The sequence below is a fragment of the Scyliorhinus canicula genome, chromosome 1 (genome assembly GCF_902713615.1).
Source record: "Scyliorhinus canicula chromosome 1, sScyCan1.1, whole genome shotgun sequence".
Classification (NCBI taxonomy): domain Eukaryota; kingdom Metazoa; phylum Chordata; class Chondrichthyes; order Carcharhiniformes; family Scyliorhinidae; genus Scyliorhinus; species Scyliorhinus canicula.
In genome coordinates, this window is record NC_052146.1 from 163435991 (window position 1) to 163458501 (window position 22511).

The 22511-nt window shown below is 50.4% G+C and overlaps 1 protein-coding gene across 2 annotated transcripts in view; it reads right to left on the reverse strand.

Annotated features, from left to right (window-relative positions):
• Positions 1-22511, reverse strand: part of col9a2 (procollagen, type IX, alpha 2) — a 202525-nt gene that overhangs the window by 62189 nt on the left and 117825 nt on the right. For both annotated transcript variants that reach the window (XM_038801996.1, XM_038801988.1), the window contains 2 exons: positions 7324-7377; positions 3338-3382 (listed from right to left, as the gene is read on the reverse strand). In XM_038801996.1, coding sequence (XP_038657924.1) covers positions 3338-3382; positions 7324-7377 — 99 coding nt within the window. The remainder of the gene's footprint in view (positions 1-3337; positions 3383-7323; positions 7378-22511) is intronic.

Consider the following 22511-nt stretch of genomic DNA (forward strand, 5'->3'; position numbering starts at 1 on the left):
AGAGAATTCTGAAGGGATATGAGAAACGAGGAAGGGAGTTGCTCCAATTGCACAGCTCATTCATCGAGGCAGCAAAGGCGCAGAGAACCATGGCAATCTGCTGCATTGTATGAGAGAGAAATACAGCACAGAACAGGCCCTTCGGCCCACGATGTTGTGCCAAACTTTTATCCTAGGTTAATCATAGAATTTTGGACACTAAGGGCAATTTATCATGGCCAATCCACCCAACCTGCACATCTTTGGACTGTGGGAGGAAACCAGAGCACCCGGAGGAAACCCACGCACACACGGGGAGGATGTGCAGACTCCACACAGACAGTGACCCAAGTCGAAATCGAACTTGGGACCCTGGAGCTGTGAAGCAATTGTGCTATCCACAATGCTACCGTGCTGACCTTAAGAAGAAATTAATCTACACTACATTATTCTACCCTAATCCATGTACCTATCCAATAGCCGCTTGAAGGTCCCTAACGTTTCCGACTCAACTACTTCCACAGGCAGTGCATTCCATACCCCCACTACCTTCATCCACATGCTTGGTCACCTCCTCAAAGAAGTCAATAAGACTTGTAAGGGAAGACCTACCCCTCACAAATCCGTGCTGACTATCCCTAATCAAGCAGTGTCTTTCCAGATGCTCAGAAATACTATCCCTCAGTACCCTTTCGATTACTTTGCTTACCACCGAAGGAAGACTGACTGGCCTGTAATTCCCAGTGTTATCCCAATTCCCTTTTTTGAACAGGGGCACGACATTCGCCACTCTCCAATCCTCTGGTACCACCCCAGTTGACAGCGAGGATGAAAAGATCATTGCCAACGGCTCTGCAATTTCATTTCTTGCCTCCCATAGAATCCTTGGATATATCCCATCAGGCCCGGGGGACTTGTCTATCCTCAAGTTTTTCAAAATGCCCAACACATCTTCCTTCCTAACAAGTATCTCCTCGAGCTTACCAGTCTGTTTCACACTGTCCTCTCCAACAATATGGACCCTCTCATTTGTAAATACTGAAGAAAAGTACTAATTCAAGACCTCTCCTATCTCTTCAGACTCAATACACAATCTCCCGCTACTGTCCTTGATCGGACCTACCCTTGCTCTAGTCATTCTCATATTTCTCACATATGTGCAAAAGGCCTTGGGGTTTTCCTTGATTCCACCGGCCAAAGATTTTTCATGCCCTCTCTTAGCTCTCCTAATCCCTTTCTTCAGTTCCCTCCTGGCTATCTTGTATCCCTCCAGCGCCCTGTCTGAACCTTGTTTCCTCAGCCTTACATACGTCTCCTTCTTCCTCTTAACAAGACAATGATTCTAGGATTTGGTGACCATCAATCGCTACATTCCCAGACCCTCCTGGCTCAGCTTCTGGTATTACTCCCGCACCACCCTAAATTCTCAGTACGTGGCACATCGGGAAAGTGAGAGTGGGGTCTGGGTACATAACCATAAGGGCAGTGTATTGAACTGTAGAGGCAGAGTCCAGTTTGCTGGTTTCTGGGTTTAACCCCAGGGGATGGGACGTTTCGGCGTGGCCCATTCGGCGTGGCCCTTTCGGCGTGGCCCATTCAGCGTGGCCCATTCGGCGGAGGAATTTTTCGGCGGCGGGACAGGCTTCAGAAAGACAGGTTAGTGCAATGAGCAGACATTTAATATCGGTCTTGCTCTTGCACATGAGCAGTGGGTGACTCCGGAAGGAGCCGGCGAGGTGAAGCGGACAGACGGCCCAGTTCAGGGGACACCTCACCGGCTGCTGTCCCCCTAAACTGGGCCGCCTGTCCGCTTCACCTCGCCGGCTGCTGTCCCCCTGAACTGGGCCGCCTGTCCGCTTCACCTCGCCGGCTGCTGTCCCCCTGAACTGGGCCGCCTGTCCGCTTCACCTCGCCGGCTGCTGTCCCCCTGAACTGGGCCGCCTGTCCGCTTCACCTCACCGGCTGCTGTCCCCCTGAACTGGGCCGCCTGTCCGCTTCACCTCGCCGGCTGCTGTCCCCCTGAACTGGGCCGCCTGTCCGCTTCACCTCGCCGGCTGCTGTCCCCCTGAACTGGGCCGCCTGTCCGCTTCACCTCGCCGGCTGCTGTCCCCCTGAACTGGGCCGCCTGTCCGCTTCACCTCACCGGCTGCTGTCCCCCTGAACTGGGCCGCCTGTCCGCTTCACCTCGCCGGCTGCTGTCCCCCTGAACCGGGCCGCATGTCCGCTTCACCTCGCCGGCTGCTGTCCCCCTGAACTGGGCCGCCTGTCCGCTTCACCTCGCCGGCTGCTGTCCCCCTGAACTGGGCCGCCTGTCCGCTTCACCCCCACCCCCAAGGTTTAAAAGGTTTACTCAAAACCTTGGAACCATTTCACCTTTGCTCCTGAGAGGGGAATGGGACGTTTCGGCGTGGCCAATTCGGCGTTTTAATGAACGTTTTTTAACTAGGTTTTAAAAATATTTTTAAAAGTGACGCCGAAATGTCCTGACGCCTAAACGGCCACGCCGAATCAGCCAATTATTTCCCTGACGCCGAATCGGCCACGCCGAATCAGCCACGCCGAATGGGCTATGCCGAAACGTACCAAACCCTTAACCCCAAATCTGAAATTTGTCACACACAGATATTAGTCTGGTTAACTCTGAAGGACAAAAATATTCCAGTTCAGTGAAGTCACTTTGCACACAGCTCTCTGACCCCCGGAACCCTCAGATTGGAAATTGATGATTCTTTGGAGCTCTAAAAAAACTACTGATAAAATTAAATCACTCCTAGTATCTGTTTAAATTCTTCTGGAGTTCTCTGCCCATAGGCAGGTGAGAAACACAGCAAAGTGAACTCCATCAGGGTAAGGGCAAGGAGGTAGGTCCCGAATCCACCACAGCAGGAATGGGGATTGAACCCAGTGCTGATGGCACCAATCTGAGCCACACTGGCCAGCCAGAATCAACAACCCCTACAAGAGGTCAGAGTTGCTGAGACAAAATACACTTTCCAATGCATGTTGTAGCCTGGAGCTGTGACAGTGATGGTCAAGTCTCCAATTTCTATCCATCACAGGTCTGATCAGGAATCTCTTCCATACTTACCTTCCATTGGCATGTGTTCAAACGATTTAGAGGCAGATAATCAACAAGTTTGGCCATATTATGAACTCCACTTCATTGGCCAAAGACTGGGAATCCTACCCAGAGCCGCGGGCTCAGTGGTACAGAAGTACCCATTACGCTACATGATATAATTGGCTTCAATACATTATTAAAATAAAACAAACAATGTGAAAGGCAAGCTTTAATCCAAATTAGAGAAGGATTTTCCAAGATACGTTTAACGGAATGTTTTGAAGAATCATATGTTACCTTAGAGCCTGCTGCTCCCTTCTGACCTGGTTGTCCCGATAAACCCTGTCAAAACAAACCCAACCTGTTAGTTTCTATCTTAATGAAATTATCATTATGAGACTCCAAACCATCACTTACATTTTCAAATTCAGTTCACTATTCCGTATCTCACTGGGATACAGTTCCTGAAGGTTCTGACTTTCACTGGGATACAGTTCCTGAAGGTGCTGACTCTCGCTGGGATACAGTTCCTGAAGGTGCTGACTCTCACTGGGATACAGTTCCTGAAGGTGCTGACTCTCGCTGGGCTACAGTTCCTGAAGGTTCTGATTCTAACTGGGGGGCAGTTCCTAAGGTGCTGACCCTCATTGGGGTACAGTTCCTGAAGGTGCTGACTCTCACTGGGATACAGTTCCTGAAGGTGCTGACTCTCACTGGGATACAGTTCCTGAAGGTGCTGACTCTCACTGGGATACAGTTCCTGAAGGTGCTGACTCTCAATCAGAGACAGTTCCTGAAGGTGCTGACTCTCACTGGGGGACAGTTCCTGAAGGTGCTGACTCTCACTGGGGGACAGTTCCTGAAGGTGCTGACCCTCATTGGGGTACAGTTCCTGAAGGTGCTGACTCTCACTGGGATACAGTTCCTGAAGGTGCTGACTCTCAATCAGAGACAGTTCCTGAAGGTGCTGACTCTCACTGGGGGACAGTTCCTGAAGGTGCTGACCCTCATTGGGGTACAGTTCCTGAAGGTGCTGACACTCACTGGGGAACAGTTCCTGAAGGTGCTGACACTCACTGGGCGACAGTTCCTGAAGGTTCTGATTCTCACTGGGGGACAGTTCCTGAAGGTGCTGACTCTCACTGGGATACAGTTCCTGAAGGTGCTGACTCTCAATCAGAGACAGTTCCTGAAGGTGCTGACTCTCACTGGGGGACAGTTCCTGAAGGTGCTGACCCTCATTGGGGTACAGTTCCTGAAGGTGCTGACACTCACTGGGGAACAGTTCCTGAAGGTGCTGACACTCACTGGGCGACAGTTCCTGAAGGTTCTGATTCTCACTGGGGTACAGTTCCTGGAGGTGCTGACTCTCATTGGGATACAGTTCCTAAAGGTGCTGACTCTCACTGGGGTACAGTTCCTGGAGGTGCTGACTCTCATTGGGATACAGTTCCTGAAGGTTCTGACTTTCACTGGGATACAGTTACTGAAGGTTCTGACTTTCACTGGGATACAGTTCCTGAAGGTGCTGACCCTCATTGGGGTACAGTTCCTGAAGGTGCTGACACTCACTGGGGTACAGTTCCTGAAGGTGCTGACACTCACTGGAGGACAGTTCCTGAAGGTGCTGACCCTCATTGGGGGACAGTTCCTGAAGGTGCTGACTCTCAATCAGAAACAGTTCCTGAAGGTGCTGACTCTCACTGGGGGACAGTTCCTGAAGGTGCTGACACTCACTGGGGGACAGTTCCTGAAGGTGCTGACTCTCACTGGGGGACAGTTCCTGAAGGTGCTGACTCTCACTGGGGTACAGTTCCTGGAGGTGCTGACTCTCACTGGGATACAGTTCCTGAAGGTTCTGACTTTCACTGGGATACCGTTCCTGAAGGTTCTGACTACACTGGGATACAGTTCCTGAAGGTGCTGACACTCACTGGGGTACAGTTCCTGCAGGTGCTGACTCTCACTGGGGGACAGTTCCTGAAGGTGCTGACCCTCATTGGGGGACAGTTTCTAAAGGTTCTGACTTTCACTGGGGTACAGTTCCTGAAGGTGCTGACTCTCACTGGGGTACAGTTCCTGAAGGTGCTGACACTCACTGGAGGACAGTTCCTGAAGGTGCTGACCCTCATTGGGGGACAGTTTCTAAAGGTTCTGACTTTCACTGAGGTACAGTTCCTGAAGGTGCTGACTCTCACTGGGGTACAGTTCCTGAAGGTGCTGACTCTCACTGGGGTACAGTTCCTGAAGGTGCTGACTCTCACTGGGCGACAGTTCCTGAAGGTGCTGACTCTCACTCGGGGACAGTTCCTAAAGGTTCTGACTTTCACTGGGGTACAGTTCCTGAAGGTGCTGACTCTCACTGGGGTACAGTTCCGGAAGGTGCTGACACTCACTGGGGGACATTTCCTGAAAGTGCTGACCCTCATTGGGGTACAGTTCCTGAAGGTGCTGACTCTCACTGGGGAACAGTTCCTGAAAGTGCTGACTCTCACTGGGCGACAGTTCCTGAAGGTGCTGACTCTCACTGGGGGACAGTTTCTGAAGGTGCTGACTCTCACTGGGGGACAGTTTCTGAAGGTTCTGATTCTCACTGGGGGACAGTTCCTGAAGTTGCTGACTCTCACTGGGATACAGTTCCTGAAGGTGCTGACTCTCACTGGGATACAGTTCCTGAAGGTGCTGACTCTCACTGTGGGACAGTTCCTGAAGGTTCTGACTTTCACTGGGATACAGTTCCTGAAGGTGCTGACTCTCACTGGGGTACAGTTCCTGAAGGTGCTGACTCTCACTGGGATACAGTTCCTGAAGGTGCTGACTCTCACTGGGGGACAGTTCCTGAAGGTGCTGACTCTCACTGGGGGACAGTTCCTGAAGGTGCTGACTCTCACTGGGATACAGTTCCTGAAGGTGCTGATTCTCACTGGGGTACAGTTCCTGGAGGTGCTGACTCTCACTGGGGTACAGATCCTGAAGGTGCTGATTCTCACTGGGGGACAGTTCCTGAAGGTGCTGATTCTCACTTGGGTACAGTTCCTGAAGGTTCTGACTTTCACTGGGATACAGTTCCTGAAGGATCTGACTACACTGGGATGCAGTTCCTGAAGGTGCTGACTCTCACTGGGGGACAGTTCCTGAAGGCGCTGACTCTCATTGGGATACAGTTCCTGAAAGTGCTGACCCTCACTGGATACAGTTCCTGAATGTGCTGACTCTCACTGGGGTACAGTTCCTGAAGGTGCTGACTCTCACTGAGGTACAGTTCCTGAAGGTGCTGACTCTCATTGGGGTACAGTTCCTGAAGGTGCTGATTTTCACTGGGGAACAGTTCCTGAAGGTGTTGACTCTCACTGGCGACAATTCTTAAATGTACTGACTCTCTCACTCGCAGAATTCTTTCATTTAATGTTTATTTGCAAACTTGTTTATTTGTCACTGTTTTGTTGCTTTTACTGATATTATCTTATCAATGATTTTCTAAAACCAAATTCAAATGATCAAATAGCCATACTGAGATTTGATCTTCCATATCAAACCAGTAACGCAGTCTGCATAGCACCATATCCCTTTGTCTACATATGTCAGTATACATATCTATTGCTATGTTCTAAACCGTACATGTTGCACACAGACTTTTATGCAAAAACATGAATATACACGCACACCCTTGATCCACAATCACAAGACAGTAACTCAGGGCAGACACTTTCAGAGTTTTTCTCTGTTCCCTCGCCCAGAAATACTGAAACCGCTTTCCACAACACCCCTGGGTGTTTTAGCTACGATTAGTTTACTGAAGAGCAGCAGACACGGACGGGAATGAGCCTGTAACCATTCGTGTTTTGAGCTAGCCGCTCTCTGCTCCATTACATATCTCCATTTGCTAGATGTGGGGAATTGTGGGTAGGCCATATCCTATTGTCACTGTGACATGCCTACACATCGAAGAGTCTGACTTACCGCTCAAAATCTACTGCCACCAATTTCATCTCCACTAGGTGTCATGTTAGCTGGGCAAGGTCTTCCCCAACACTCTTTATTTTCATCCCCATTTATAAGTACCCCTGGTTAGCATTCCTGAAATAGATAAACTTGCTGTAATTCACCCACTGATCAGATCCCCATTTCCTGTAAGTTTCCAAAAACAAAGTTGGAAAACCGCGTCTTTAATGACCGGAGAAAATAGATTGTTGAATAAAGTTTGGTCAGCTTTCCCTTCCAACTGTATTGTGTGGGGTATGTGCAGGCTTGGATCTGATTAGTAGATGTACGGTTATACTTACAGCTCCTCCCTGGGAGCCAGCAGGCCCTGGAATTCCAGCTCTTCCTATTACCCCCTACAGAGAAAGGGCAAGAAAGACAAGTTTATTGAGTACTCCAAAAACATACATCCTTATTTCTCCTTCATACCCAACATCAGAACATTCCAATCTAGTCTATCGTAATCTGTCCTTCATGGTGTATGTGTGGTGGGGGGGGTTGCCTTCATATTATTGTGTCGTCATCAATCATTTTTAGGACTGCAGTTAATATTTAAAGGGGTATTATCTTCATGCGACTGTGTTAGCTGCCATTTGACACTTTGCCATTGGTGTGAACCAATAAGAACCATCACAAGAGCAAAATACTGTAGATGCTATAAATCTGATATAAGAACAGAAAATGTTGGAAAACTTCAGCAGATCTGGGAGCATCTGTGGAGAGAGAAATATAGCTAACATTTTGAGTCAATTTAACTCTTCTACAGAGCTAAAGAGAGGGAGAAATGTGATAGATTATACACTGTATAAGAGGGGGTGGAGCAGCTGGAGAAGAGTAAAGGGTCAGTGATAGGTGGGCACTGGGAAAGAACATAGAACATAGAACAGTACAGCACAGAACAGGCCCTTCGGCCCTCGATGTTGTGCCGAACAATGATCACCCTACTCAACCCCACGTATCCACCCGTAACCCAACAACCCCCCCCTTAACCTTACTTTTTAAGGACACTACGGGCAATTTAGCATGGCCAATCCACCTAACCCGCACATCTTTGGACTGTGGGAGGAAACCGGAGCACCCGGAGGAAACCCACGCACACACGGGGAGGACGTGCAGACTCCGCACAGACAGTGACCCAGCCGGGAACCGAACCTGGGACCCTGGAGCTGTGAAGCATTTATGCTAACCACCATGCTACCGTGCTGCCCTTAGATTGCAACAAAAGATGTGTCGGGCATAAGATAAAAGCTGGGCTGAGAGGTGGCAAATGGAGTTTAATGTGGAGAAGTGTGAGGTGATTCACTTTGGAAAGAATAACAGGAATGCGGAATATTTGGCTAATGGTAAAATTCTTGGTAGTGTGGATGAGCAGAGGGATCTCGGTGTCCATGTACATAGATCCCTGAAAGTTGCCACCCAGGTTGATAGGGTTGTGAAGAAGGCCTATGGTGTGATGGCCTTTATTGGTAGAGGGATTGAGTTCCGGAGCCATGAGGTCATGTTGCAGTTGTACAAAACTCTAGTACGGCCGCATTTGGAGTATTGCGTACAGTTCTGGTCGCCTCATTATAGGAAGGACGTAGATGCTTTGGAACGGGTACAGAGGAGATTTACCAGGATGTTGCCTGGTATGGAGGGAAAATCTTATGAGGAAAGGCTGATGGACTTGAGGTTGTTTTCGTTAGAGAGAAGAAGGTTAAGAGGTGACCTAATAGAGGCATACAAAATGATCAGAGGGTTAGATAGGGTGGACAGCGAGAGCCTTCTCCCGCGGATGGAGGTGGCTATCACGAGGGGACATAGCCTTAAATTGAAGGGTAATAGATATAGGACAGAGGTCAGAGGTGGGTTTTTTACGCAAAGAGTGGTGAGGCCGTGGAATGCCCTACCTGCAACAGTAGTGAACTCGCCAACATTGAGGGCATTTAAAAGTTTATTGGATAAGCATATGGATGATAAGGGCATAGTGTAGGTTAGATGGCCTTTAGTTTTTTTTTCCATGTCGGTGCAACATTGAGGGCCGAAGGGCCTGTACTGCGCTGTATCGTTCTATGTTCTATGTTCATGGCAGCATGGACTATCGAAGGTGTTGATTGTGGCATAAAGGTAGAATATGTTAAAGGGAGAAGCAAGGCCAGTGATCAGTGAAAGCAAAAAGCAAGAACAAGTGGCAGATGGCCCAGTGGGAGAGGGTGGGTTGCATTGGGACAAATAATGCATTGGATATCAAGAAAAAGGGGGTCAAAATGGAGGAGAAAGCTCACGTCCTAAAGTTGTTGAGTCCCGAGGATTGTAACATGTATAATCGTTGGGCTTCACTGAAGCATTGCAACAGCCCAAGGACGGACATGTGGGTATGAGAGAAAGGTGCAGAGTTGAAATGGCTAGTGACAGGAAGGTTAGGTCATACTTGCAGACTGAGCGAAGAAGTTCCACAAAGCGGTCACCCAGTCTGAGTCCCCAGTGTAGAGGAGACTGCAGTAGGCCAAATTAAAGGAGGTACAAGTGAAACACTGCTTAACCTGAAAGGAATGTCTGCGGCCTGGAACGGTGAGAAGGGAAGGGATGAAGGGGCAGATGTTTCCCCTTCTGCGATTGTAAGGGAGAGGCTATGAGAAGAGGAAGGGGAGTTGGGGATGATGGAGAAGTGGACCAGGGTGTCAAAGAAGGAGCATTCCCTGTGGAATGTTGATAGGAGGGGTGAGGGGAAGATAGGGAAGGTAGGAATGTAGAGGAAAGGATAGGGATGTAGAGGAAAGGATGGTGAAGATGATTCTGGAAAAGAGCGAAAGTAACAGGGTAGTTGTTATGGGAGACTTTAACTTTCCAAATATTGACTGGAAAAGATATAGTTCGAGTACATTGGATGGGTCGTTCTTTGTACAATGTGTGTAGGAGGGTTTCCTGACACAATATGTTGACAGGCCAACAAGAGGTGAGGCCACATTGGATTTGGTTTTGGGTAATGAACCAGGCCAGGTGTTAGATCTGGAGGTAGGTGAGCACTTTGGAGACAGTGACCACAATTCGGTGACCTTTACGTTAGTGATGGAAAGGGATAAGTATACCCTGCAGGGCAAGAGTTATAGCTGGGGGAAGGGCAATTATGATGCCATTAGACATGACTTAGGATGTGTAGGTTGGAGAAGTAGGCTGCAAGGGTTGGGCACACTGGATATGTGGAGCTTGTTCAAGGAACAGCGATTGTGTGTTCTTGATAAGTACGTACCAGTCAGGCAGGGAGGAAGGGGTCGAGCGAGGGAACCGTGGCTTACCAAAGAAGTGGAATCTCTTGTTAAGAGGAAGAAGGAGGCCTATGTGAAGATGAGGCGTGAAGTTTCAGCTGGGGCACTTGATAGTTACAAGGAAGCGAGGAAGGATCTAAAGAGAGAGCTAAGACGAGCAAGGAGGGGACACGAGAAGTCTTTGGCAAGTAGGATCAAGGAAAACCCAAAAGCTTTCTATAGGAATAAAAGAATGACTAGGGTAAGAGTAGGGCCAGTCAAGGACAGTGGTGGGAAGTTGTGTGTGGAAGCTGAGGAGATAAGCGAGATACTAAATAAATACTTTTCGTCAGTATTCACTCAGGAAAAAGATAATGTTGTGGAGGAGAATGCTGAGACCCAGGCTATTGGAATAGATGGCATTGAAGTGCGTAGGGAAGAAGTGTTGGCAATTCTGGACAAGGTGGAAATAGATAAGTCCCCGGGGCCTGATGGGGTTTATCCTAGGATTCTCTGGGAAGCCAGGGAAGAGATTGCTGAGCCTTTGGCTTTGATTTTTATGTCATCATTGGCTACAGGAATAGTGCCAGAGGACTGGAGGATAGCAAATGTGGTCCCTTTGTTCAAGAAGGGGAGTAGAGATAACCCTGGTAACTATAGGCCGGTGAGCCTCACGTCTGTTGTGGGTAAAGTCTTGGCGAGGGTTATAAGATATACGATTTATAATCATCTGGATAGGAATAATATGATTAGGGATAGTCAGCATGGTTTTGTGAAGGGTAGGTCATGCCTCACAAACCTTATCGAGTTCTTTGAGAAGATGACTGGGCAGATAGACGAGGGTAGAGCAGTTGATGTGGTGTATATGGATTTCAGTAAAGCGTTTGATAAGGTTCCCCATGGTCGGCTATTGCAGAAAATACGGAGGCTGGGGATTGAGGGTGATTTAGAGATGTGGATCAGAAATTGGCTAGTTGAAAGAAGACAGTGGGTGGTGGTTGATGGGAAATGTTCAGAATGGAGTTCAGTTACGAGTGGTGTACCACAAGGATCTGTTCTGGGGCCGTTGCTGTTTGTCATTTTTATAAATGACCTAGAGGAGGGCGCAGAAGGTTGGGTGAGTAAATTTGCAGACGACACTAAAGTCGGTGGAGTTGTAGACAGTGCGGAAGGATGTTGTAGGTTACAGAGGGACATAGATAAGCTGCAGAGCTGGGCTGAGAGGCGACAAATGGAGTTTAATGTGGAGAAGTGTGAGTGATTCACTTTGGAAAGAATAACAGGAATGCGGAATATTTGGCTAATGGTAAAATTCTTGGTAGTGTGGATGAGCAGAGGGATCTCGGTGTCCATGTACATAGATCCCTGAAAGTTGCCACCCAGGTTGATAGGGTTGTGAAGAAGGCCTATGGTGTGTTGGCCTTTATTGGTAGAGGGATTGAGTTCCGGAGCCATGAGGTCATGTTGCAGCTGTACAAAACTCTGGTACGGCCGATGACTTCCGGGTGTGCATTATGGAGTGAGTGTGCACACAGAGGCAGCTCCTGCCTAATATTGCAGAAAAGAGCTCTTTTTTGGGCAGCACGGGTTGGAATTTCGATGAAAAGGCGTGGGTGAAGGTTCAAGGAGTATTTTCCCCCAGGAATAGGATGTTTCTTGGTTATCAGACCCTCAGAAACAGTGCAGGATTTGTCTGAACAGCAGCAAACGAAAGCCTCTGCAAGCATGGGAAGGGCCAGCTTATAGGTCTCAAGCTGACCTGAGGGCCTTTATGAAAGCTGAATTCCAGCAGCAGAGGGAAGAACTGTGAAAAGATCTCACCAAGGCCATTGAAGAAGCGGAGACGGACTTCCGGTAGTGGTGATGCGGAGCTAAGCCGCACGTTCAGTGGCTCCCACTATTTTTGGACTTTGGGGCTCTTTTAAGGCCTCGCAGTGGTGCTGTTTGGGCTTTTCCCCGTGTGGGAACACTCCTTCTCAGATTCTCCACCGGTGGATGGCCTGGACTAGGAGTGGAGCGGTCAGAAAATCGGCTTTGTAGTTGCGGCTAAGCCGCACCGCAGCTCCCGCTACTTAAGGACTTTTGGGCCGATTTGAGGGCCTCAAACGGCGCTGTCTCAACGAATCCCGGTGGGGGAAGGTGTCTAGAGGCGCATTCCCCATAATTTATGGTGCTCACCCGGAGTGGGGCAAAGGAAAAAGCTGCAGCAGCTCCCCAAGAAAAGCGGAGGAAGCAGGACAAAATGGCGGCCGGCGGAACACCCGAGGACTGGTGGAAGTGGGCGCAGGAGCAGCAGGCCTCTCTTCTGCGCTGTTTTGCGGAGCTGAAGGCTGAGTTGCTGGACTCCCTGAATGCGACTACCAACAAGCTGCTTGGGACCCAGGCAGCCCAGGAGGCGTCTATTCGGGAATTGCAGCAGCAGGCCGCTGAGCGGGAGGAGGAGGCCGTGGTCCTCGTGGGGAAAGTGGAGTTGCACGAGGCACTTCACAAAAAGTGGCAAGACCGCTTGGAGGAGCTGGACGTTCGCACGAGGCGAAAGAATTTGAGGATCCTGGGCCTGGCGAAGGGGCTGGAAGGGTCGGATCTCCCGTCGTACGTGACCACGATGTTGAGCTCGTTGATGGGAGCGGGGTCCTTCCATTTGCCCCTGGAGCTGGAGGGAGCTCACAGAGTGCTGGCCAGGAGGCCTAAGGCAAATGAACCCCCGCGGGCGGTGCTGGGGCGGTTCCATCGATTTAGTGACCGGGAGTGTGTGCTGCGCTGGGCCAAGAAAGAGAGGAGCAGCAAGTGGGAGAATTCGATAGTGCGAATCTACCAGGACTGGAGTGCGGAGGTGGCAAAGCGGCGGGCCGGGTTCAACCGGACGAAGGCGGTGCTGCATGCCAAGCAGGTCAGATTTGGAATGCTGCAGCCTGCGCGTCTGTGAGTGACATATAAGGACCGGCACCACTACTTCGAGTCCCCGGAGGAGGCGTGGGCCTTTGTACAGGCGGAGAAGCTGGACTCGAACTAGGGTCTGGGGACACGCTATGGCCGTTGCTGTTTTTGCTGTTGCTGTTCTTCAATTTTGACACGTGTTTTTTTTATGCTGGTTTTCTTTTTGCTCTGTTTGCGGGTGGGTTTGTCTGTTGGGTATGGGTGTGGGGTAAGTGGGGAACGTTGGGGGCATGTGCTTTATATGTTCTCTTCGGTACGGGGCTGGGGGTTGGGGTGAAACTGGATTTTGAGGAGCTGCGTCAGAAGGGTGGGGTGTGGCAGTGTGAAAGCGCGGGCTTTCCTCTGGTTGTCCGCGCTGCGGGGCAGGGGGGGCGGAGCTGGAGGTGGGGGCGTGGCCTCTACTGGTTTTCTTTCCCACGCTGAAGCGGGGCCAAGGAGGTGTGGCAAGAGGGGGATGACCCCATGCTGGGAGGAGATGGGTTTTGGCAGGAGCAGCCGGGTCAGCAGAAGTCAGCTGACTCACGGAAGTACCATGGAGGGTGCGTCGCGGCTAGGAGGGGTCCTAGCCTGGGGGGGTGGGGGGGGATACCGGGTTGCTGCTGGAATGGCCAGGAAGGAGCTGGCATGGGCCGGGGGGGTAGAGGAGAGGCGTTATCGCCATGGGGAACGGGTCAGGCGGGGCGAGCTGGCCTGGGGCGAGCAGTCGATAAGCTATGGCTAGCCGGCGGGGGAGCGGGGCGGGTTGCCCTCTGATCCGTCTGATTACCTGGAACGTGAGGGGGCTGAATGGGCCGGTTAAGAGAACTAGGGTAATTTCGCATCTGAAGGGGCTGAAGGCGGACGTGGCTATGCTCCAGGAGACCCACTTGAAGGTGGCGGACCAGGTTCGTCTGAGGAAGGGGTGGGTGGGGCAGGTTTTTCACTCAGGATTGGACGCGAAGAACCGGGGGGTGGCGATTCTGGTGGGGAAGAGGGTGGCGTTCGAGGCGGCTGAGGTGGTGTCGGACAAGGAGGGCAGATATATTATGGTGAAGGGTAGGCTGCAGGGAGAGAAGGTGGTGCTGGTTAATGTATATGCCCCGAATTGGGATGATGCCGGCTTCATGAGGAGCTTGTTGGGCCGCATTCCGGACCTAGAGGCAGGGGGCCTGATCATGGGGGGAGACTTTAACACAGTGCTGGATCCCCCACTGGACCGGTCCAGTTCAAGGACGGGTAGGAGACCGGCGGCGGCCAAAGTACTGAGGGGGTTTATGGACCAGATGGGAGGGGTGGATCCCTGGAGGTTTGGGAGGCCGAGAGCGCGGGAGTATTCCTTTTTCTCCCATGTCCATAGGGTCTATTCCCGAATAGATTTCTTCATCCTGAGCAGGGGATTGATCCCGAAGGTGCAGGATGCAGAGTATTCGGCCATAGCAATTTCAGACCATGCTCCGCACTGGGTTGATCTGGAGATGGGGGAGGCGCGGGACCAGCGCCCGCTCTGGCGACTGGATGTGGGGCTGCTGGCTGATGAGGAGGTGTGTAGGAGGGTCCGGGGAAGTATTGAGGGGTATCTTGATACCAACGACACGGGGGAGGTCCGGGTGGGGATGGTCTGGGAGGCTCTGAAAGCAGTGATCCGGGGGGAGCTGATCTCCATACGGACCCATAGGGAAAGGAGGGAGAGGAAGGAGAGGGAGAGACTGGTGGGGGAGCTCCTGGATGTGGACAGGAGATACGCGGAGGCACCGGAGGAGGGGTTGCTGGGGGAACGGCGTAGTTTGCAGGCCAAATTTGACTTGTTGACCACCAGAAAGGCAGAGACACAGTGGAGGAGGTCGCAGGGCGCGGTATATGAGTATGGGGAGAAGGCGAGCAGGATGTTGGCGCATCAGCTCCGCAGGCGGGATGCGGCTAGGGAAATGGGTGGAGTGACGGATAGGGGTGGGAATGTAATGCAGAAGGGGACAGAAGTAAATGGGGTCTTTAGGGACTTCTACGAGGAACTGTACCGGTCAGAACCTCCGATGGGGAGAGGGGGGATGGAGAGCTTCATGAACAGGCTATGCTTCCCAAGGGTTCAAGAGGAGCTGGTGGAGGGGCTGGGGGCGCCGATAGAGTTGGAGGAGCTAGTCAGGGGGATCGGGCAAATGCAGTCAGGTAAGGCGCCGGGGCCGGACGGGTTCCCGGTGGAATTTTATAAAAAGTATGCGGATCTGGTGGGCCCCCTGTTGGTGCGAGCCTTCAATGAGGCATGGGAGGGGGGGGCTTTGCCCCCGACGATGTCGCGGGCACTGATCTCTCTGATCCTGAAGCGGGATAAGGACCCCTTGCAGTGTGGATCATACAGGCCTATCTCGCTCCTCAATGTTGACGCTAAGTTGCTGGCGAAGATCCTGGCCACCAGGATAGAGGACTGTGTGCCAGGGGTGATACATGAGGATCAGACAGGATTCGTCAAGGGACGGCAGCTCAACACGAATGTGCGGAGACTACTAAATGTTATTATGATGCCGGCAGTGGAGGAGGAGGCTGAGATAGTGGTGGCGCTGGATGCGGAGAAAGCATTTGATAGAGTTGAGTGGGGGTACCTGTGGGAGGTGCTGGAGCGGTTCGGATTCGGGGAGGGATTCATCAAATGGGTGAGGCTGCTCTACGCGGCTCCGATGGCGAGTGTAGTTACCAATGGAAGGAGGTCGGAGTACTTTAGGCTCTACCGTGGGACCAGGCAGGGGTGCCCCCTGTCCCCCTTGCTCTTTGCACTGGCGATTGAACCTTTGGCTATGGCGTTGAGGGAGTCAGGGAGATGGAGGGGTCTGGTGCGGGGTGGGGAGGAACATCGTGTATCGCTGTATGCGGACGACCTGCTGTTGTATGTGGCGGATCCAGAAGGGGGAATGCCGGGGGTGATGGAGCTGTTAGCGGAATTTGGGGGCTTCTCGGGCTATAAGTTAAATTTAGGCAAGAGTGAGGTATTTGTAGTACACCCGGGTGATCAGGAGGAGGGAATCGGGAGACTCCCATTTAAGAGGGCAGTGAAGAGTTTCAGATACCTGGGGGTGCAGGTGGCCAGGAGTTGGGGGACTCTCCATAAGCTTAATTTTACCAGGCTGGTGGAGCAGATGGAAGAGGAATTTAAAAGGTGGGACATGGTGCCGCTATCGTTGGTGGGTAGAGTGCAGTCCGTCAAAATGACGGTTCTCCCGAGGTTCTTGTTCCTTTTTCAGCGTTTGCCCATCTTTATCCCTAGGGCCTTTTTTAGAAGGGTGACTAGCAGCATCATGAGCTTTGTTTGGGCGCATGGGACCCCGAGGGTGAAGAGGGTCTTCTTGGAGCGGGGTAGAGATGGTGGGGGGCTGGCGTTACCCAATCTCTCGGGGTATTATTGGGCGGCCAATGGGTAATGGAGGGGGAGGGGGCAGCATGGAAACGGATGGAGAGGGCGTCCTGTGGCGATACAAGCCTGGGGGCCCTGGTAACGGCGCCGTGGCCGTTCCCTCCTACGAGGTATACCACGAGTCCGGTGGTGGCGGCTACCCTCAAGATTTGGGGGCAGTGGAGGCGACATAGGGGAGAAGTGGGGGGCTCGATGGAGGCTCCGTTAAGGGGGAACCATAGGTTCGTCCCGGGGAACATTGATGGGGGATTTCAGGGTTGGCACAGAGCGGGCATCAGACAGCTGAGGGACCTGTTTATTGATGGGAGGTTTGCGAGCCTGGGGGAGTTGGGGGCTCCCCCCGGGGAACATGTTCAGGTATCTGCAGGTAAAGGCATTTGCTAGGCGGCAGGTGGAGGGATTCCCTTCGCTTCCCGCGAGGGGGGTGAGCGACAGGGTGCTTTCGGGGGTCAGGGTCGGAGAGGGGAAGATATCTGATATCTACAAGGTTATGCAGGAGGCGGAGGAGGCGTCAGTAAAGGAGCTGAAAACGAAGTGGGAGGGGGAACTGGGGGAACAGATCGAAGACGGGACATGGGCTGATGCCTTGGAGAGGGTTAATTCTTCCTCCTCGTGTGCGCGGCTTAGCCTCATCCAATTCAAGGTGCTGCACCGGGCCCACATGACTGGGACGAGGATGAGTAGGTTCTTTGGGGGTGAGGACAGGTGTGTCAGGTGCTCGGGGAGTCCAGCGAACCATGCCCATATGTTCTGGGCATGCCCGGCACTGGAGGAGTTCTGGAAGGGGGTGGCGAGGACGGTGTCGAGGGTGGTGGGATCCAGGGTCAAGCCAGGATGGGGACTCGCGATTTTTGGGGTTGGGGTGGAGCCGGGAGTGCAGGAGGCGAAAGAGGCCGGTGTGCTGGCCTTTGCGTCCCTAGTAGCCCGGCGAAGGATCTTGCTACAATGGAAGGATGCGAGGCCCCCAAGCGTGGAGACCTGGATCAATGACATGGCGGGTTTCATTAAGCTAGAGAAGGTCAAATTCGCCCTGAGAGGGTCGGTACAAGGGTTCTTTAGGCGGTGGCAGCCTTTTCTCGAATTTCTGGCTCAACGATAGGGTACGGGGACAGCAGCAGCAGCAACCCGGGGAGGGAAAAGGGGAGGGAAAAGGGGGGGGGCCGACAATGACTATGTTTGTTTATTTAATTTTAATATTTTTTAAGTTCTTTTGTTGTTCATTAGGGTTGGGGGGGTGGGGGGATGTGATACATGCGCCGATACGGTCTGGGGGTGTCACAGTTATTATGGGTTATTTTGTTGCATTTCATTGTTTGTCGTTATGTTTTATATTTTCTGTAAAAAATTCCAATAAAAATTATATTAAAAAAAACTCTGGTACGGCCGCATTTGGAGTATTGCGTACAGTTCTGGTCGCCTCATTATAGGAAGGACGTGGAAGCTTTGGAACGGGTGCAGAGGAGATTTACCAGGATGTTGCCTGGTATGGAGGGAAAATCTTATGAGGAAAGGCTGATGGACTTGAGGTTGTTTTCGTTAGAGAGAAGAAGGTTAAGAGGTGACTTAATAGAGGCATACAAAATCATCAGAGGGTTAGATAGGGTGGACAGTGAGAGCCTTCTCCCGCGGATGGAAGTGGCTAGCACGAGGGGACATAGCCTTAAATTGAGGGGTAATAGATATAGGATAGAGGTCAGAGGTAGGTTTTTTACGCAACGAGTGGTGAGGCCGTGGAATGCCCTACCTGCAACAGTAGTGAACTCGCCAACATTGAGGGCATTTAAAAGTTTATTGGATAAGCATATGGATGATAATGGCATAGTGTAGGTTAGATGGCCTTTAGTTTTTCACTTCCCATGTCGGTGCAACATCGTGGGCCGAAGGGCCTGTACTGCGCTGTATCGTTCTATGTTCTATGTGTTTGTTGGTGGGATCATGCTGGAGTTGACGGAAATGACGATCCATTGAATGTGGAGGTTGGTGAGGTGAAAATCGAGGACAAGGAGGACCCTATCATGGTTCAGGCAGGGAGAGGAAGGGCGAGGTGCGGGAAATGGGCCAACCCGGCTGAGTGCCCTGTTAACTACATTAGGAAAAGGGGGTGTGTTCACTGTGTGTGGGTTCACATTGATCAGGAACAGTGTGTTACACTGTGTGTGGGTTCACATCGATCAGGAACAGTGTGTTACACTGTGTGTGGGTTCACATTGATCTGGAACAGTGTGTTACACTGTGTGTGGGTTTACATTGATCAGGAACAGTGTGTTACACTGTGTGTGGGTTCACATTGATCAGGAACAGTGTGTTACACTGTGTGTGGGTTCACATTGATCAGGAACAGTGTGTTACTCTGTGTGTGGGTTCACATTGATCAGGAACAGTGTGTTCCTGATCAATGTGTGGGTTTACATTGATCAGGAACAGTGTGTTACACTGTGTGTGGGTTCACATTGATCAGGAACAGTGTGTTACACTGTGTGGGTTCACATTGATCAGGAACAGTGTGTTACACTGTGTGTGGGTTCACATTGATCAGGAACAGTGTGTTACACTGTCTGTGGGTTCACATTGATCAGGAACAGTGTGTTACACTGTGTGTGGGTTCACATTGATCAGGAACAGTGTGTTACACTGTCTGTGGGTTCACATTGATCAGGAACAGTGTGTTACACTGTGTGGGTTCACATTGATCAGGAACAGTGTGTTACACTGTGTGTAGGTTCATATTGATCAGGAACAGTGTGTTACACTGTGTGGGTTCACATTGATCAGGAACAGTGTGTTACACTGTGTGTGGGTTCACATTGATCAGGAACAGTGTGTTACACTGTGTGTGGGTTCACATTGATCAGGAACAGTGTGTTACACTGTGTGTGGGTTCACATTGATCAGGAACAGTGTGTTACACTGTGTGGGTTCACATTGATCAGGAACAGTGTGTTACACTGTGTGTGGGTTCACATTGATCAGGAACAGTGTGTTACACTGTGTGGGTTCACATTGATCAGGAACGGTGTGTTACACTGTGTGTAGGTTCACATTGATCAGGAACAGTGTGCTACACTGTGTGTGGGTTCATATTGATCAGGAACAGTGTGTTACACTGTGTGTGGGTTCACATTGATCAGGAACAGCATGTTACACTGTGTGTGGGTTCACATTGATCAGGAACAGTGTGTTACACTGTGTGGGTTCACATTGATCAGGAACAGTGTGTTACACTGTGTGGGTTCACATTGATCAGGAACAGTGTGTTACACTGTGTGGGTTCACATTGATCAGGAACAATGTGTTACACTGTGTGTGGGTTCACATTGATCAGGAACAATGTGTTACACTGTGTGTGGGTTCACATTGATCAGGAACAGTGTGTTACACTGTGTGGGTTCACATTGATCAGGAACAGTGTGTTACACTGTGTGTGGGTTCACATCGATCAGGAACAGTGTGTTACACTGTGTGTGGGTTCACATTGATCAGGAACAGTGTGTTACACTGTGTGTGGGTTCACATTGATCAGGAACAGTGTGTTACACTGTGTGTGGGTTCACATTGATCAGGAACAGCATGTTACACTGTGTGTGGGTTCACATTGATCAGGAACAGTGTGTTACACTGTGTGTGGGTTCACATCGATCAGGAACAGTGTGTTACACTGTGTGTGGGTTCACATTGATCAGGAACAGTGTGTTACACTGTGTGTGGGTTCACATTGATCAGGAACAGTGTGTTACACTGTGTGTGGGTTCACATTGATCAGGAACAGTGTGTTACACTGTGTGTGGGTTCACATTGATCAGGAACAGTGAGTTACACTGTGTGGGTTCACATTGATCAGAAACAGTGTGTTACACTGTGTGTGTGTTCACATTGATCAGGGACAGTGTGTTACACTGTGTGTGGGTTCATATTGATCAGGAACAGTGTGTTACACTGTGTGTGGGTTCACATCGATCAGGAACAGTGTGTTACCATTGTGTGGGTTCACATTGATCAGGAACAGTGTGTTACACTGTGTGTGGGTTCACATTGATCAGGAACAGTGTGTTACACTGTGTGTGGGTTCACATCGATCAGGAACAGTGTGTTACCATTGTGTGGGTTCACATTGATCAGGAACAGTGTGTTACACTGTGTGTGGGTTCACATTGATCAGGAACAGTGTGTTACACTGTGTGTGGGTTCACATTGATCAGGAACAAGGTGTTACACTGTGTGTGGGTTCACATTGATCAGGAACAGTGTGTTACACTGTGTGTGGGTTCACATTGATCAGGAACAGTGTGTTACACTGTGTGTGGGCTCACGTTTATCAGGAACAATGTGTTACACTGTGTGGGTTCACATTGATCAGGAACAGTGTGTTACACTGTGTGTGGGTTCACATTGATCAGGAACAGTGTGTTACACTGTGTGTGGGTTCACATTGATCAGGAACAGTGTGTTACACTGTGTGTGGGTTCACGTTTATCAGGAACAATGTGTTACACTGTGTGTAGGTTCATATTGATCAGGAACAGTGCGTTACACTGTGTGTGGGTTCATATTAATCAGGAACAGTGTGTTATACTGTGTGTGGGTTCACATTGATCAGGAACAGTGTGTTATACTTTGTGTGGGTTCACATTGATCACGAACAATGTGTTACACTGTGTGTGGGTTCACATTGATCAGGAACAGTGTGTTACACTGTGTGTGGGTTCACGTTTATCAGGAACAATGTGTTACACTGTGTGTGGGTTCACATTGATCAGGAACAGTGTGTTACACTGTGTGGGTTCACATTGATCAGGAACAGTGTGTTACACTGTGTGTGGGTTCACGTTTATCAGGAACAATGTGTTACACTGTGTGTAGGTTCATATTGATCAGGAACAGTGCGTTACACTGTGTGTGGGTTCATATTGATCAGGAACAGTGTGTTATACTGTGTGTGGGTTCACATTGATCAGGAACAGTGTGTCACACTGTGTGTGGGTTCATATTGATCAGGAACAGTGTGTTACACTGTGTGTGGGTTCACGTTTATCAGGAACAATGTGTTACACTGTGTGTAGGTTCATATTGATCAGGAACAGTGCGTTACACTGTGTGTGGGTTCATATTGATCAGGAACAGTGTGTTACACTGTGTGTGGGTTCACGTTTATCAGGAACAATGTGTTACACTGTGTGTAGGTTCATATTGATCAGGAACAGTGCGTTACACTGTGTGTGGGTTCATATTGATCAGGAACAGTGTGTTATACTGTGTGTGGGTTCACATTGATCAGGAACAGTGTGTTATACTTTGTGTGGGTTCACATTGATCACGAACAATGTGTTACACTGTGTGTGGGTTCACATTGATCAGGAACAGCGTGTTACACTGTGTGTGGGTTCACATTGATCAGGAACAGTGTGTTACACTGTGTGTGGGTTCACATTGATCAGGAACAGTGTGTTACACTGTGTGTGGGTTCACATCGATCAGGAACAGTGTGTTACACTGTGTGGGTTCACATTGATCAGGAACAGTGTGTTACACTGTGTGTGGGTTCACATTGATCAGGAACAGTGTGTTACACTGTGTGTGGGTTCACATTGATCAGGAACAGTGTGTTACACTGTGTGTGGGTTCACATCGATCAGGAACAGTGTGTTACACTGTGTGGGTTCACATTGATCAGGAACAGTGTGTTACACTGTGTGTGGGTTCACATCGATCAGGAACAGTGTGTTACACTGTGTGGGTTCACATTGATCAGGAACAGTGTGTTACACTGTGTGTGGGTTCACATTGATCAGGAACAGTGTGTTACACTGTGTGTGGGTTCACATTGATCAGGAACAGTATGTTACACTGTGTGTGGGTTCACATCGATCAGGAACAGTGTGTTACACTGTGTGGGTTCACATTGATCAGGAACAGTGTGTTACACTGTGTGTGGGTTCACATTGATCAGGAACAG